This window comes from Cherax quadricarinatus, chromosome 100 (assembly GCF_038502225.1).
Source record: "Cherax quadricarinatus isolate ZL_2023a chromosome 100, ASM3850222v1, whole genome shotgun sequence".
NCBI classification, from domain to species: Eukaryota; Metazoa; Arthropoda; class Malacostraca; order Decapoda; family Parastacidae; genus Cherax; species Cherax quadricarinatus.
Window position 1 is genome coordinate 939,441 of NC_091391.1, and position 17,771 is coordinate 957,211.

At 36.4% G+C, this 17,771-nt stretch overlaps 2 protein-coding genes across 2 annotated transcripts in view; both read right to left on the minus strand.

Annotated features, from left to right (window-relative positions):
• LOC128704664 (zinc finger protein 91) overlaps window positions 1-17,771 on the minus strand; it is a 123,093-nt gene that overhangs the window by 89,055 nt on the left and 16,267 nt on the right. The window lies entirely within an intron of this gene.
• Window positions 25-17,771, minus strand: part of LOC128704665 (zinc finger protein 91) — a 65,118-nt gene continuing 47,371 nt past the window's right edge. Inside the window, exon 4 of the mRNA XM_070079661.1 lies at window positions 25-5,949. Within this exon, the coding sequence (XP_069935762.1) occupies window positions 3,684-5,949 (2,266 nt within the window). The 3' untranslated portion in view covers window positions 25-3,683. The remainder of the gene's footprint in view (window positions 5,950-17,771) is intronic.

Below are 17,771 nucleotides of genomic sequence, written 5' to 3' on the forward strand. Positions count from 1 at the left end.
AATATAAAAATTTTATTAAACAAAAAGAAAACATACAAAGAGACGCAAGGAGCCTGTCTAAAAGACGTCTAAAAGATAACAAAGGCATGGTTCCGGACATTAAAATTCTGAAGAGGGCACTAAATAAATGCATTCTTTAGTACATACATTAAAACAGCGAGGCTTCAGGAAATGCTTCATCAAGTCACGGTGTTTTAATATCGTTCACTTCAAAACAGAGAAACCAAATTTTCTTACTACCAGCCATCAGCTTATTCTATAAAGGTGATAAACCGGAACCATGCCACTTACACTTTTTGTCTATTGTAACTCGAACTGGAATTGCAATATTTATTTTCAGGAAAGTCCAAGTATTACATTAACCCAAAATAGATGATTTTTGGTTTGCACATTCTATCATAAATAATTTTATACAACATTAGCATCATCATTTAAAAATATTAAGTACTCTGATATAAAACATTGCATACTAATTATACAAGATAAATTAAGAAAAAATTTTTACGACAATTTTATGTTACTGTTACCCCAACTGTAATGCTTGACTGTCCCTAAATAACGAGTACAGAGAGTATGTGAATATTTTTGTACACTACCAGCTATCTGTCCATAGCTTCCCATTAAGACTAAAACTTTATTTCCTGACATTTAAGTAAATAGACACTATATTAATGTGTATTTGCAAAATTGAGGTTTTAACATGCTAATGAAGCTTCAGTGGGTTTCAGAACTTAATTTTGTTACTCAAATATCAAAAGGAATTTTATATTACGTGTACATGATAGAAAACCAGAATGATAGAGACAGAACTAGTTAGTATTAGTTCGTGTTAGCAATGTCACTTGTTGTGGCTATGTCATATGATGTGCCCATCATGGAAAATGAAAAGGGAATTCGTGAAAAACAGGAATTTTATCGAGACATTTTACCTGTCCGCAGGCGAAATGTCTCGATAAAGTTCGCCTCTACAACTGGGTCTTTCTCGCCATCAATTGGCTTTGCACCAGTCGTCTCTGGTATGGGAAAAGTGAGGGGTGGGGGAGGGTAACCAGGTTTGATCCATGGAAGGGGGGGGCAGTGCCACTTTACACAATAATGATGCTGGTTTCTTTGTTAATGCTTTTCCATCATTTTTCACATTTATTGGAAAGTTTTCAAAATCAACAGCATAAATGAGCCAGTTCATTCTGCCTCATTTATCATGTTACAACCTCTCTCATGCTTGTTCGCTTATATGTATATGCACAAATATACTACTAGTAATATTACATAGACCCCTAAGAGTGAAAACTATTTCTGACTGATGAAGGACTTAATTTCTAGTGTAGTAAGAAACATAGGTGCAGAGGAGCCGAGAACTCTTATTAACGTCAAAAGGTTTCAGATTCTTTTTTAAGCTACTCCTCATTGGAGCTGAGAACTCTTATTTACGTCAAAAGGTTTCAGATTCTTCTTTAAGCTACTCTTCATTTTGCAAGCTGAAAATATGATTTAGCTGCTTAAAATTGACCGTTCTTTAAACATGATCTTCTCTGTCTCAATATGACTGTTTATCCTAAGAAATAGCATAGGTAGACTATGCTGAACAATTAGCAAAATGAGAGAAATTGAAGTATTTAAAGACATTATATCAGACCAGAGCAAGACTTGAATCTGAGCACTTTGTATCGACATACAGTATGCACTACTATACTGTTCAGTATGTGGAGTCTGGCTAAGTGATATAACACAGGCGCCCTTGGTTTACTATGGGGTTACCTTCTGACAAACCCACCATAAGTCAAAAATATCGTAAGTCAAATATGAATATATGCTCAATAAGTAAGTAAATAACTACTATTACTGGATAAGTAAATAAACAAATAATTACTGTAACTAAATACCAGTACTAAAAAGTAAATATATGAATACAAGTTACGGACTTGCTGGTTTTATGTTGGGTAATTATCACGAGTTTTGTCACCAAAGTACAGTGGAGCCGCGGTTTATGATCACCTCCCAATGCGACCAATTATGTAAGTGTATTTATGTAAGTGGGTTTGTACGTGTATGTTTGGGGGTCTGAAATGGACTAATCTAATTCACAATATTCCTTATGAGAACAAATTCGGTCAGTACTGGCACCTGAACATACTTCTGGAATGAAATATCGTAATCCGGGGGTCCACTGTAATTGCTTTTGCACCATCACAAATCAAGGAGCACCTGTACCTTGATGCAGAGTGCACAGTCGTGCCCTGGTCTGTGGTAATGTTTGTAAATAGGTAGACTATACTTAGGATGCCCAAAGTTTTCCAATATTTCTACTTTCTTTTATAACAAAGAAAGTATTTAAGATAATTAAAAACTTAAAAAAAAAAAAATTAGATGTATAGTGAATATGTGAATAAGTGCCTTTTATATAACCCCCTTCGTGAAGAAATACAATCAGCAAAAAATCTATTAGAAGAGGTGTTGCAAGTGACAAGCCCAGGTTTATAATGTATAACATCAAACTAATATACTATTAATCCTTTCCTCTTACAAGAAGGCCATTCATTTCTTAAATAGCATAGTTAATTAGCACACAATATTGCCTACCATAAATAGATTACAGAATCACAGACATATTTTTCTCTATAAATAATATATTTAGGCTTATTTGCCTAGGGAGACACCATGGCATTAGAGTTACTAAGGTAAACCTTCGATTCAACGGAATACAAGGGGGTAGTGGATGGCTGGCATGGTGATTGTGGTGGACAGAGATGAGATTGCTTCCCCTGTGATCGTAGCAATAACGAACAATTCTGGAGCCAATAGACCTCATCCCTTGTTTCCAAATCAACTGATCCAGCGGTTTCCATTCGTATTTTCCAAGCCCCTTAAATCGAGTCCATTAAATCGAGAGTTTACTGTAATCATCTTTCAAACAGGTGAAGACGTATTGAAGCCTAGCATTGGTCATTAAGGAGGTCGCTACTGATATGATATATTTGAGGAGTCACTTCAAGACTCGAAAATTGAACATCCTTTTCCAGGATGTTGCTGTAACTTCATGCAAAATAATCTGAAATATTTCTTTTTTTTTTAAATTTTCTAGTTTGCCGTATCAGGTCCTACTCATTTACCTAATACAAATCAAGCAAGTGCAGTAAAGGCGTCCTTCGCTTTATGCAGTGGACGAGTTTCAAGTCCCACTGTACTTCTATGTAGCTCAATTGTGTTATTAACACTTGATTCCATCAAGTCATCAACGTACTTCGCGGACCTCGCTCGTCACTTGCTGTGAGTGCAGATCACACGTACAGATTTACTGATAGAAATAGGGCCTCGCATAATAGTGAATTTGCATAAAATGAGGGAACACCTGCATACTATCAAATTCTTATGATTTTCAGTTGTGTTGGCTTAAGGTGTTTATTTCAGTAGCCAGTAGCATTAAGATACATTAACTGATTTGCTTTTCTTCTAGTTATATTGTTCATATCTACAATTACCAAGAAATGTATCACGTAAATACGTTGCTTAAGAGTATCTCTTCTTCCTTAAGAATGGCACAGCCATATTAATTGAAATTCCCACAAATAAAAGAATTTTAACCTTACTGCTTTAAAATAGTTCATACCGTACTTACCGGTAAATATTAGCATTCTGTTGAATTACATTTTAAGTACTGTTCACGGTTTGCCACTGGACTTTGGCTACAATGACCACAATGTTCGAACGTGTTCCCACTGAGCATATGCATATGGTGGTTGGTAAGTCTGCTGTATTAACAATTTTCCATTTTCCTCGTATTCAAATGGCTTTTTATCGGTCTGGACTTCTACATTATTAGTTATAGGTACTTGCTCAGTCTGAGGCTGCTGTACAGGTTTAGGGAACTCCACCTGCTCTAGGGTTCTCCGCTCACTGTGCACAAATCTGTGGCTGTTGAGATGGCTCTCGTGTGTGAAGCGTTTGTGACAAACTTCACATTCAAACTTTTTCTCTTCACTATGTACATAGCTGTGGCTAGTAAGGTAACTTTCATGCGAGAAACGCTTTCCGCAGACATCACATGCAAACCTTTTCTCCTCACTGTGTACAAATCTATGGCTATTTAAATGACTCTTCTGTGCAAAGCGCTTGCCGCATTCTTCACACTCGAACCTTTTTTCATCAGTGTGTATGAATATTTGACCATTTACCTGGCTTTTCTGAGTAAACCTTTTTCCCCATTCCTGACATTCAAGTTTTATTTCCTCATTATGCATAAACCTATGGCTGTTGAGATGAAGTTCTTGCATAAATCGTTTCCCACAGATTTCGCATTCAAATTTCTTTTCTTCACTGTGCACATACCTATGGCTACTAAGATGGCTTTCCTGGGAAAATCGCTTCCTGCACACCTCGCATTCAAAATTTTTCTGTTGTGTGTGGACAAACCTATGACTGTTAAGATGGCTACTCTGCTTATATCGTTTTCCACAAATATCACATTCAAATTTCTTCTCACTGTGCACAAGCATGTGGCTGTTCAGGTGACTTATCATATTAAAGCGTTTGCCACACAAAACGCACTCAAACTTTTTCTCATTGTGTACTAACATGTGGCTGTTGAGGTGACTTTCCATATTAAATCGTTTCCCACATAACAAACATTCGTATTTCCTCTCTTCACTGTGCACTAACATATGACTATTAAGATGGCTTTCCATTAAAAACTGTTTGCCACATATTTCACACTCAAAGTTTTTTTCACTACTGTGCATGACCATATGGCTGTTTAAATGGATCTCCATGTAAAATCGTTTTCCACATAAATTACACTCAAACTTTTTCTCATTATGGACGAGCATATGGCTATTGAGATGACTCTCCATACTAAACCTTTTACCACACAGCAAGCACTCAAACTTCTTTTCACTGTTATGTACTAGCATATGACTGTTTAGGTGACTTTCCATATTGAATCGTTTATCACACAGAGTACACTCAAACTTTTTCTCCTCACTGTGTACCAGCATGTGGCTATTGAGGTGGTTCTCCATGTGAAAGCGCTTCCCACACAGCACACATTCATATCTCTTTTCTTCACTGTGTACGAGCATGTGACTATTTAAGTGGTTTTCCATGTTGAATCTTTTGCTACACAATGTACACTCAAACTTCTTATCTGTGCTGTGTTTCAGCATATGACTGTTTAAGTGGCTTTTCTGACTGTACCTTTTATGACACTTTCCACACTCGTATTTTTTTTCCTGATTGTGCACAAGCATGTGACTATTAAGGTGATTCTCCATAGAAAATCTCTTATCGCAAATCTTACATTCAAACTTTTTTTCAGTAATATGAACAAGCATATGACTATTTAAATAGTTTTCCATAGCAAATCGTTTCCCACAAACCTGGCATTCAAATTTCTTCTCTCGGTTATGCTCGTGCATGTGGCCATTGAGATGGCTCTCCATAGTAAAGCGCTTACCACATATCACACATTCGAAGTTCTTCTCCTTACTGTGCCAGAGCATGTGACTAGTAAGGTGACTCTTCTGTGCAAAGCTTCTGCTACAACGATCACAATCGTACGGTTTTTCATCGCCTGTGTTGGTAGCTTCGTCTTTTGTAGCTTCTTTGTTTTTCTGCACAATAAAACTTCCCGAGACTATATTTTTCTGTTCGGGAAAACTTCCAGGCTCTGCATTTTTCTGGACACTAAAACTTCCAGTCTCTGTATTAGTCTGGGCATCGAAATTTTCAGGCTGTACACTTTTCTGAGCTGGAAAGCTTCTAAATTCAGCACTTTTCTGGGCATGGAAATTTCCCAACTCATTATTTTTTTGGATGTGGAAATTACCATAAAACGCTGTACCTGGATGAATGAGAGTCTGTTGTCCCACCACACTACCTGCTGGATTTACACTATGAAATTTTCCTGGATATGGAATGTGTAATCCTTCCATCATGAAGATGGTAGCGTCAAAATTTTATTTTTCCTTTCCTTCCAGCCATTCCTATTTCAGCTCAATAGTGAGAGAGGATTATCACTCATCTTGTCGTCTTCACCTTAGATGTTCAACTTCTTTGTGAACTCGTGAAGATACATCAGTAATCTTGTGTCTGAAACAAATGGCTTACGTTAGCTGATAATGTCAACACAGCAAAACAATTTTCTCTATGGATTGAAAATATTAAATCTAAACTGACAAATCAGTTCTAGTATATACAAAAATTTAAAGATAAAAGTAACAATTTTTTTTAAATAAAAATCTTTCTAAGAACCCAGCCATCTGGTGAGGAAATATGAATATTAAATTAGAAGAATGCATCTCATTATGATTTTGATGAATAGGCTCGGAAAAAATTAATTAATATATGAAGATCTCTTCTTATGGAACTGTTCTCATTGCAAATTTCTGAAAAATAACTAAAATGCCGTCATGGTATAATATTTATATTTTTAACACGCCATCACCTCAAACTTATAGAACATTCAAACAAAATAGTGTAAAAAATAAAAATTATATATTTTCTTTTGTTATATATAGTTCTAAATGAGTATATGGGTTTGTCATATATTCTCAAATCAAGTACAATATATTACAAACACCTAAACTTCAGAATCTTATACTTTCTAAAACAAAAAAAATCGTAATGATCATTTTAAAAATAATAATAATATTAAGTGCTAAACCTGTAAGGGTCATACAGCAATAATCATTTCAATACTCAAAAAATGACATGGTCACTGAGTCTGGAGGAAATCTGATATTTAAAACTGTAATGGTGAGTGGCTCATTTATTGGCCTACCAAGAGGCCTGGTAGGCTTAAGCTGGAAGTAAGGGGAGGCAGGAGAAATGTGTCTTCAAGGCATCTCACTTTTAAAGCAACCATCAACTAACTGCCGCACCAGTGACATCTTCTGTTGAGACATCACGTAAATGTCACCTTCTTCCAAGTGGGTTTTGCTTGTACAATATTTGATATTATTCCCCTCATTTAGCAGTAGACTGCAAAGTACTGTATAATTATGGCAATATTTATAGCCATACATATTGTGTATATGTTGGTGCATAATAAAGCACATAATCAGTGAGTGCTCAACTTAGAGTTAGTTAGGGTATACTACACAACACTGACTATCAATGTCAAAAATAACTCACATTTTTCAAGAAATTTCGGTGCTTAATAAAAGCATTTTACCTCGTAACCTTACGCAACATGTGATTTACAAGACAATGGTCGGTGAAGCATATATCACTACAGAATAAGTGTTAACATGGGTATGACTACTCCATGGGGAGATGGAGAAGAAGCCTTCCTCCGTAAGTCATGCATGTCATAAGAACCGACTAAAATGCTGGGAGCAAGGGACTATTAACACCTTCTCCTGTATAAATTACTAAAAGTGAAAAGGAAAAAAAAAAACTACGTTTCTTCTTTTATGGGTCACCCTACCTCAGTGGGAGATGGCCGATGTGTTAATAAACAAGGGGGCTATGCCTGATGCCACGTGACAGTGGCAAATTTGATCAGATTTTAAGAGGAATTTCAGTGCTTCTCACCAATATTTCATCTCATATCATACATAATATGTGATTTACATGATGGTGAGTGGTAAAGCACATAATTACTAATAGTTTAGTGTTGAAACAGACGTTAAAATAGGTATAGTACCCGATTCCAGGTGGCAATGGTAAAATCTATAATTCTGTAAGGAATTTCAATGAAGATTTTTCAGTAGAGTATTTAACTTAATAACCTTACCCAACACGATATAAATGTTGTGTATGTTTTATTACAGGATAAGAACAACAGGCATTGGTGAGTACCAGTTTATATTTAGTCAGTAATATTTTGTTTTGAAAATGTACACTTACTAATTTCTCACACATTTTTTGGGTAAGTTAGATTGGGTGGACTCAAACTTCGTGCTTCTGGTCCAAATCGATACAAAATTTTGGTGTTTGACAATACATACTGAAGTGAAAGTGTCTTAATGGTGTGACTTTTAGGAAAGAAGACCTGTTATATAGGAAAATTTTCTATAAGTTTCTTTGTCCTGAAGCTTCTGAACAGAGTAAACTACATACCTGCTTCACAATTTTTCTATATTCCAATATTTATGAAGTTCATAACTACAGTATTCTTTGATCTTCCACCTTTTTTGCCAAGGTTTATTGCATCCTTTGCATTCTCAAAATATCTAAAGGGGGCGCCCTACTTCTTTTTCTCTCTCTCTCTCCTATCGTCAGTTAAAATCCAGTGTTTTTTGTCGTAAAAAGCCGCTAAAAAAGCCTGAAAACTCAACCATAAAAATAAATTCTGTAAATTTTAGGCAAAATATATATCTTTTGATGTGTAAATCAGTGAAAGATTTACATGTATTTTGAGAATAACATACGGTGATGTACTAGGCTAGATATTATTATTTTAAGAAAGTCTGAAGTAGAGAAAACAGTCTGCCTATCATTACTCAGAAGAAAAAAAATATTACAATAATTTCAATTGTATTATGACTAAGAAACCGACCAGGGCAGCCATAGTCCCATAAAACAACAAAACAATACCTGGTGAAAGGCATTTTTTAAGTTTATTTAGAATCTAAGTAATTATAGTAGCTGAATACAGTGGAACCTCGGTACTCAAACAGCTCCCTACTCGAACAATTCGGTATTCGAATGCTTTGTTCGGTAAAAAAAAATCGTTCAGTAGCTGACAGTTCGCTCGGCACTCGACCAAACAAACACGACCTGCCAGAACTTCAATGCAAACTATTTCATGTTTCTTCGCATTTTTTGGTGTTTTTATATTATTTGTATAAATAAGTCACCATGGGGCCTACGAAGACTAGCGATAACAGCCAACTTATAAAATAAAATTGGTTGGGAAAAATATGTTCAATACTCGAACAGATCGGCACTCGAACGGCCTTCTGGAACCAATTAAGTTTGAGTACCAAGGTTCCATTGTATGTTGATGGGTAACATTAGAATGTTTCCCAAACATTCTGCACCTACAAGTATTGAATGTTTCTTGATGTTGAGTAATATGAAACAGCTAGCGAGTGCTAGCGGCTTACCTGTGCACTGTATATGCTTTAACTGTCATAAAATCGGCAAGTTATCTTCCTAAAATTACTGTATATAAAAAATTTAAAGCACTTCCCATTTTAACTTTTTTTTTCATTGGCAATAACTCAAAAAATGTAAGAGCTATGCAGTAGGGCTATTGGTCCATGCTTGTCAGGTCAAATTTTCACAGCCAACCACAAGACTCACACACACTCACCATATATTTCAAGTTACCTAGAGTCCTTGCTTCACTGATGCTACCTTCAAGTTCCATTCATCTTAAACTACTGCCAAATTGGTACTCCCTATAATTTTTCTATACCTAAATTTGTCCAACTTGAAGCCTTTGCTGCAAATATTGTCTAGGTTAGATATTTTTAGCACATTTCTTATATCCCTTTTGTTCACTCCTGTTTTCCATTTATACACTTCATTTACCCCCTAATTCTACATCTTTCTAGGGTTCAAATTCAGTGCCTTCAGTTTTTCCTCATAAGAAAGATTTTTCATGCTTGGACTCAACATCATCCTTCTCTGTACATTTATGTCATTCTGTAATATGGAGACCAGAACTATGCAGCATTATGTAAATGAGGCATTATCAAGAATATATTAAGTAGAATTTTAAGCTTGGGACTTTATTTATACTGATATGAAGCCAAGTACGTATTCTATAAACTTTACTGTGAATATATATGTACTGTTGTTTCAGCTTAAATTTCTGTTACCCAGAAATCCTAAATTTTTTTCATATTCAGTTGATATTGCATTGTATCTGCCACCTCTCTGGCTACATCAACCTATCCAGGCCATCTTGTAGCTTTCTAATGTCCTCATCAGGAATTCATTAGTGGCCTATCTCAATGTCATCAGCAAGCTTGCTTGTGTCTCTTATTATTCCCACATCAATGTTATTTATGAAGACTGTAAACAGCAAGAGTCGCAGTACTGACCCCTGTGGTACACCCCCCCTTGTAATGGGTCCCCATTCTGATTTCTTTTCATTTACATACACTGTTGCCTATTGGTCAGCCATGCAATCATCCAGGAGATAATTTCTCCTATACCATGTGATCCTACTTTCTTTATCAATCAACTGTTTGGGACTCTATCAAATGCCTTACTGAAGTCCATATATGTAATACTGCATTAACTTTGACCACCTCGAATACCTTAGTGAAAAAGGTTAGTAAATTTGTAACTAACGATTCTGTCAACTTCCCTACAAAAGAGGTTAGGCTGATTGGTTTATAATTTGAATGTAAGAAAACACATTCACCATCACTTATTCAACAGCTGTCTTGGCAGAAGTGTATCCACCACAATTCAAATGATCCTCTGCATTGCAATTCTCGACCTAACCTTTACAGTGCAAGCACTGCCCTTTCCATCTCCAGAACTTAAGTTCCAATAACCACTTTTCATTGAATCCCTTCAAAAATGTTATCTTGGTGACACTCCAACAGCAAACCAAATCCCAAAATTTACTCGTTTCCTATCACTCTACTCAAATGCACTCACATATTCCAACTGGATGCTCAAGCCCCTGCCACTTAAAACCTCATCCACATCCTCCTTCCAACCCTCCAGGGGTATCCCCTACTTGTTCATTCATCTCAGTTTTATACTATACCATCTTTTGGTCAATTTGTCCTGTCAGGAAACATTGTCCTGTTTCCACACAAACCTTACCTAAGCTAACCTAAATTGACCCGTCCTACACCAATAGCCAAAGCATCTCGGTAACTCCTTCTCCCCCTTTATGATCATTCATAACACCATACTTAATTCCTTCAATCTTTATTCTCTGCATAATATTTGCACCATACACTAATCTCAAACATCTACACTGACTTAAGTCTCCCTTTTACCACAACATTCACATCATGCTTCATACGTATACAAAAGTGTTGCACATACTCCGATGCATTTCCATATTTTGCGTCCAACGACAGACTGTCTTTTCCCGGGTAGTTCAATACTCCATCTATCTTTCTTCCTTTGTCTATCCTAGGATTCACATCATCTTTCATACACTCACTCCCACATAGTTTTATCATACAAACGAGTAATGAATCATCTAAGATTACAATAAGACTGTTTTGTACTAATTTAAAATTTGTTCAATAGCCATTATGAATTAAAATTTCAAATTTATTAAATATATTCATTACCATAATTAAAATCCAATTTATTAAGTGAGAACATTTCCAAAGGAAACATTAACAAAATAAAGTTGAGCACTAAGGATGAAATATTTTTCAATTTACAAAAATAGGATCATTTACAAAGTATGGCAAGTGAAACCAGTGGCCAGGCGTAACAGAGAAAGGTTCAATATTACCAAGAAGTAAATACAGCTGTTTCTACAATACTACAACATTTACAATAATTCAAGATAATATATGAATAAAGAGGTTCATAATTACCTAATTCCTAGGGAATTATGTCCCCCCCCCTGTTTATGTGTAGCACATAAGTACATTATCACAAACTCCACACCGACACAAATTATGTTACTAAAGATCACTCACATGAAGACAGTTTTCCTCTAGGTGTGTTTAATTATTTTACAAACTTCATCGGCAAAAGGCAAAAAACAAAAGCTTGACGAGATTAACGATACTACGATGCGTGCGAGAAAGACACATGGGCAAAAATTAAAACATTTACTGACTACACATTTCGCCCACTGAAAAAGCCCTTCGTGGGTGAAATGTATCAATAAATGCCTTAATACTTGCTTATCAACCAGGCTGTGATGGATATGTGGGCCAGTGAGCCACCAGCAGCAACAGCCTGGTTGATCAGGCAAGCACCAGACGAGCCTGGCCCAAGGCTGGGCTCGGAGAGTAGAAAAACTCTCGGCATGCGTCGAAGGTATATGCATTTTTCTCACACATGTCAGTGTTACCCACCACTTTTGATATACAAAGCTGTGAAATAACATCCTCGGTAAACTGTCTTCACATTTCAGTACAAAATGCCATCCTAAAGTCTACTTCCCTAAGTGTGATCCTCGATCACATAATTTATGTGAGGAAATTATAATAGTACATACATAACTATATACAAAATATACATATTTTCACAATTTATTTTTAAAATAGTTTGACTTAATCTTTTAAGAAAATTTAAACAGCTGTTAAATAATCTAACTTAAATATCATTGCTTAAATCATCATTTATGTTACAGTTTTACAATGAATAAATATACTGGTTAATTAGGGAAACAAGATAATCCCCTAAACATTAATACACAATACAATGCTAATCACTGTACATCCGTGGCCAATTCTGAGGCCTTGTCTACCCCACCAGTGCGACCATTGGCCAAATTTCCATGTCAACTAAACACATCAATATCATGGAAATTCTTGGATTATACTATCTTCTAAAGCTCCCCTACATAGTGCAATTTTTCACAGATGTAACTGAGAAAGTGTATCAAAAATTTAAAGGCGTGTATTACGGAGACCATTCCAAGCAATTCAATTCTGGGCATACCTTTTCAATCGCATTTACAAAATATTCACTGTATCCCTTACATAGTTAACATTTACATACATGACTATTATTTGTAAACGCACTGGTCTGTATCCAGTGACTGTCACAACTTCCAATACTTAAGATACAAGGAAATCAAGTGTATCACAGGTGATAAGATTACGCTGTACAGGATACAATCACTTTAGTGACTAAACACCAATTACCAATACAACTTATTCACAATATAAAAATTTTTGCATGGTTACTTCTTTCAAATTCCTTCAAGAGTTTTTCATAAAATTATTAAAGCTCTTTGCAAACGTAATCTGTCATTATTTTTGATAATTATGATTGAACAGATTTTCCATATGACTGAGGGACATGGTATAGAAATTAGAACTACCATTCTTATACATTCTGACATGTATTAAAATCAACCTGTTTAAATAATACCTAAAAAAATTCTTTCTGCTGACAATGCTTAGTCAAGTCTTTAAACAAAATATTTGAAAAAACTCTTTTTGCTTTACAATTAAAATAAGATTTTTAGCAGATAATTCCCAAAATTTTACATGTGGGCAAATTACTGCAAACTCTCTCAAATACTTACACTAGTTATCTTGATTATTTCCTACAGCAACATTACACAATATCTAACAATCTTGAAAGTGGACACAGAATTCTAGCGATGATTCAAAGTGTTTAATTACATACTAAATGATATCTTACTCATTTGATATTCTCTTCATAATACAAATGACGGTAACGTAATGAAGTCCGTTAAGTTACACAGACATTATATGACATACAACAAACAAGTTAGAAAAATATGTTTCAATATAAATGTGTGAAACATTCTGGTTACTGACATTTCTATGTACAATAATAAAATTGGCTTGATTATTATTATATAATCACAGAAACGGCTAAACCCATGTGGGTTATTCGTTGCTGCAAGGCAAGTGATGCTAATGGTGGATGGTGGAAGTGTGGAGGGTGATCGCAAGGATAAAATAAGACTGTTCTGGGCACTGCATGTTTCTACCATACATGTCAGAAAGTCTTGCCTTGCAAATATGCAGAACCTGCTTCATATGGGCCAATAGATCTACTGCAGTGTTCCTCTATTTTTATATCCATATGAATACAACTTTGTTCCCTAGTGTATTCCATTAGTACCTAAAGACCATTAAATTTAATAAATACTATAGTTGATCAACATGCTAACATAGGAACTTAAGCAGTATGCTACCATGTACTATATATAAACAAACGTATTTATAATTAATCAGTGATTCTGGAGATTATCTTCGCCAATGCCCGGTCTCAGCCTACGCCACAGAAGTTGCAAAGGCAAGATAGAGAGCTATTAAAAAGCACACAGGAAAGCGGTGTGCATAGTGAATGTACCTAGAGGCTTGTGAGATTTGCATGTAATCTTGTGTGTTTGTGAGATAAAGAAAAGATCAATAATCCTGCCAGAATGCAAAATAAGGCTCCAATTTCCCACTCTTCTAACAGGACAGTGGTAGCTGCCAGGGTGGTTACTGTCTACCACCCTGTTGTGATATTGCTTGAAGCAGACAAGCATAAGACAAGCAAAACTGTATAAATAAATGGGATAAATGACGGTACTGAACCAAGAAAGAACTTGAAACAAAGTCTTTAAGTTGGATAAATTCAAACTTAGAAAGAAGAGAGGAAAGTACTGGTTTAGCAATAGAGTTGCTTATGAATGGAACAAACTGCCATTGAAGCTAACATGTTGGGTAGCTTTAAATATAGGTTAAACAGACATACGAGTGAGAAAGGTTGGGATACAGAAGGACCTGCCTAGAATGCAGCAATAGGCCTATTGTAGTCCTCCTTTAATAGTATGTCCTTAAAACAATAAAGGAACACTAAGTCATCCTTTAATAGTATGTCCTTAAAACAATAAAGGAACACTAAGTCATCCTTTAATAGTATGTCCTTAAAACAATAAAGGAATACTAAGTCCTCCTTTAATAGTATGTCCTTAAAACAATAAAGGAACACTAGAGTCAGCCTACTGGGTAATACAAGTCACGTCATGGCGAATAAAGCACATACACAACAGGAGCTGTTATAGCTTGCTCAAATTTCCCTTACGTAGGACTTTTTTTTTCAACCAACTGGTCGTATCCCACCAAGGCAGGGTGACCTAAACAGAAAAACAAGAGTATTTCTTTTTCCTAGCACTTAGCAATGTTAAATTTCATCATCCATCTCTTAATCAACTTTCTTAATTTATCAACGTCTTCCTACAGGAACACAGTATGTACTAATTTTCATAGGTCCTATCTGTACGATTTTACATAAATCTGTGAACATGTTTATACTCTATGGTTTCTAATTCCTTCTACCAAGTCATTTATACAGATTAGGATCATCATACGTACTATCCTTTTAGTCCCCCTCCCATAAATTCGCTGTACTGGTTTTCTAGATAATGCCCATTTCGAGATGAAATGGCCTACACTACTGCACTAGATTTTACCTTGTATCACTGACTGCATATTCCTTTCACAGAAGAAATCTCTCATTCACTGTACAATGTATTATCGATTATTTTAATATCTTTGGGGAAGGTGGTGCATTGTATTTTCAACAATAATGGATCATCGCATTTTCTATGTTTTGCATTGTAAGGTTTATGCACCAAATCACACAAAACCTCCCTCTGGATAGTTTTGGAGGCCTAAATAACTAATGGCTGGATAATTGATGATCTGCTTCAAATCACTTGTTCTCTTTAGCTTAGAGTACTGTCCAGTGTTGACTACTATGTTCAGGGCAGGAGAGATATCATACCAAGTTCATTTACAGTCCAAATAGAGCCAACAAAGTATTTACATTACTGGGAATGCCTCAAAGTCCTAAATATGTACTCTCTGAAGCAGAAGGGAAGAAATATACATAGACTGTTCAACTGCCTCCCAGCATACATAAGGGGGATTGCCAATAGACCCCTGGCTGTCTTCAAGAAGGCACTGGATAGGCACTTAAAGTCAGTCCTGACCAGGCGGGCTGTGGTTCGTATGCGGGGTTGTGTGCAGTCAACAGTAACAGCCTGGTTGATCAGGCCCTGATCCACCATGAGGCCTGGTCACAGACTGGGCCGCGGGGGCACTGACCCTCGAAACTCTCTCCAGGTATATATGGAAGGCACTCCCGTATCTAATCCCAAAACCGAACCATGTCATAACATTGCAGTGAGAAATATGGGAGGAAATGCAAAATAAACCCAGTGAAAAGCAGGGATGCCTCACTATTTAATATCTTACCAATACATATCAGAAACATTGCTGGAATAAGTGCAGTCCTCAAGAGGAAACTCAACAAGTACCTCCGCTAAGTGCCAGATCGACCAGGCTGTGATAGATATGTGGGCCAGCGGGTCACCAGCAGCAACAACCTTACTGACCAGGCAAACACCAGACAAACTTGGCCTAGGGTCGGGCTGTGGGAGTAGACAAACTTTCGAAACCCATCAAAGGCATATCAAAGGTAAAGATGACTTGCTGAAAGGATGGGAGTGACAGGCAAGACCTACCTAAGGCCTCCCAGGAACTTAAACCAGTTGTGTTACAATGACAATTTATGACCTCTCAAACCCAGATCCAGATAGCTTCAACAAAACGGTTAATGAATAAACAGAAGGGAGGGCGAGGGCTTGAACTGCAGTCAGTAAACTGACAGTCCTAGATGGTAGAGCATTGGACAGTCAATTTACAGACCACGGTTCAAGCCCCTCGTCCACCCTTCTGTTTATTCACTGACAGTTGTTTATAACCACTTAATTCAAGTTCAAAGCAGTTAATGATAAGCTTGTAGAGATTGCTACTTAGATTACAACCAACAAACTCATTCTCAATAATGACAAGATCTTCTAGCTACAGTGTTTGGAAATGAAGCTAAATACAGCCTCTCCTCACCTAGTGACGTACATACTTGTTTACCAATGACTCGGACTTACGACAGGCGCTCTGACCAGTATGCATACCTAAATAATGTACAGTGGACCCCCGCATAACGATCACCTCCGAATGCGACCAATTATGTAAGTGTATTTATGTAAGTGCATTTGTACGTGTATGTTTGGGGGTCTGAAATGGACTAATCTACTTCACAATATTCCTTATGGGAACAAATTCAGTCAGTACTGGCACCTGAACATACTTCTGGAGTGAAAAAATATTGTTAACCGGGGGTCCACTGTATATTAGAGCTGATTTCCTCTACTTTGTTTATTACAATAAACAGTACACTACTGTATAAACATTTAAGAATACGTATACCAGAAATGTTATAGATGATGCAAACATGACATTAAAACAATATCAAAGATGGTTAACACAAACCCACTACAATGACAGTATGCTCCTCACTTAGTGACGAATCCATTTACCGATGTGATCTTAGGAACGGAACTCCGTCGTTAGTGAGGAGAGGCTGTATACTGAATATAACGGTAAATAATATGCGCACTGAAAGACGAGCGAAAATTCTGAGGTGTACAACTTAATAGCAAACTAAAATTCACCACTCACATTCAGCACACAATTTTTTGTTTTGTTTTAAACAGTGGGCATTTTTACCCCCAAGAAATATGAATACATCTCCAACCACATTACTTGCTCTGTACTAATTTCTGATCTATTCTTAACTCACCTATGAAATTCGTATGAGAATCTACAGCTGTAAATCACCTTAAATCACTCGTAACTCTACAAACTTTGCTATTATAATGCTCCGTCAATTAGGTCCCACAATTCAGAAGAAATTTACTCCATATACAAAACAAACACACATACACATACAGGGCACACAATGCTATACGTCCCGTGGGCCTTCAGATTATTGTGTGATTTGTACAGTAATGCTGAAATAAAAATTTATACAACTGTACCCCGAGTTTCAAACGGCTCCCAACTCGAACAATTATGTAAGTGTATTTCTGGGGGGTCTGAAACAGATTAATCTAATTTACATTATTCCTCATGGGAACAAATTCGTTTGGTAATGGCACTTGAGAAGCCTTCTGGAATGAAATAAGTTCGAAACTTAGGGTACCACTGTACAGTGGACCCCCAGTTTACGGTATTATTTCATTCCAGAAGTATGTTCAGGTGCCATTACTGAACGAATTTGGTCCCATAAGGAATATTGTGAATTAGATTAGTCCATTTCAGACCCCCAAACATACACGTACAAACGCACTT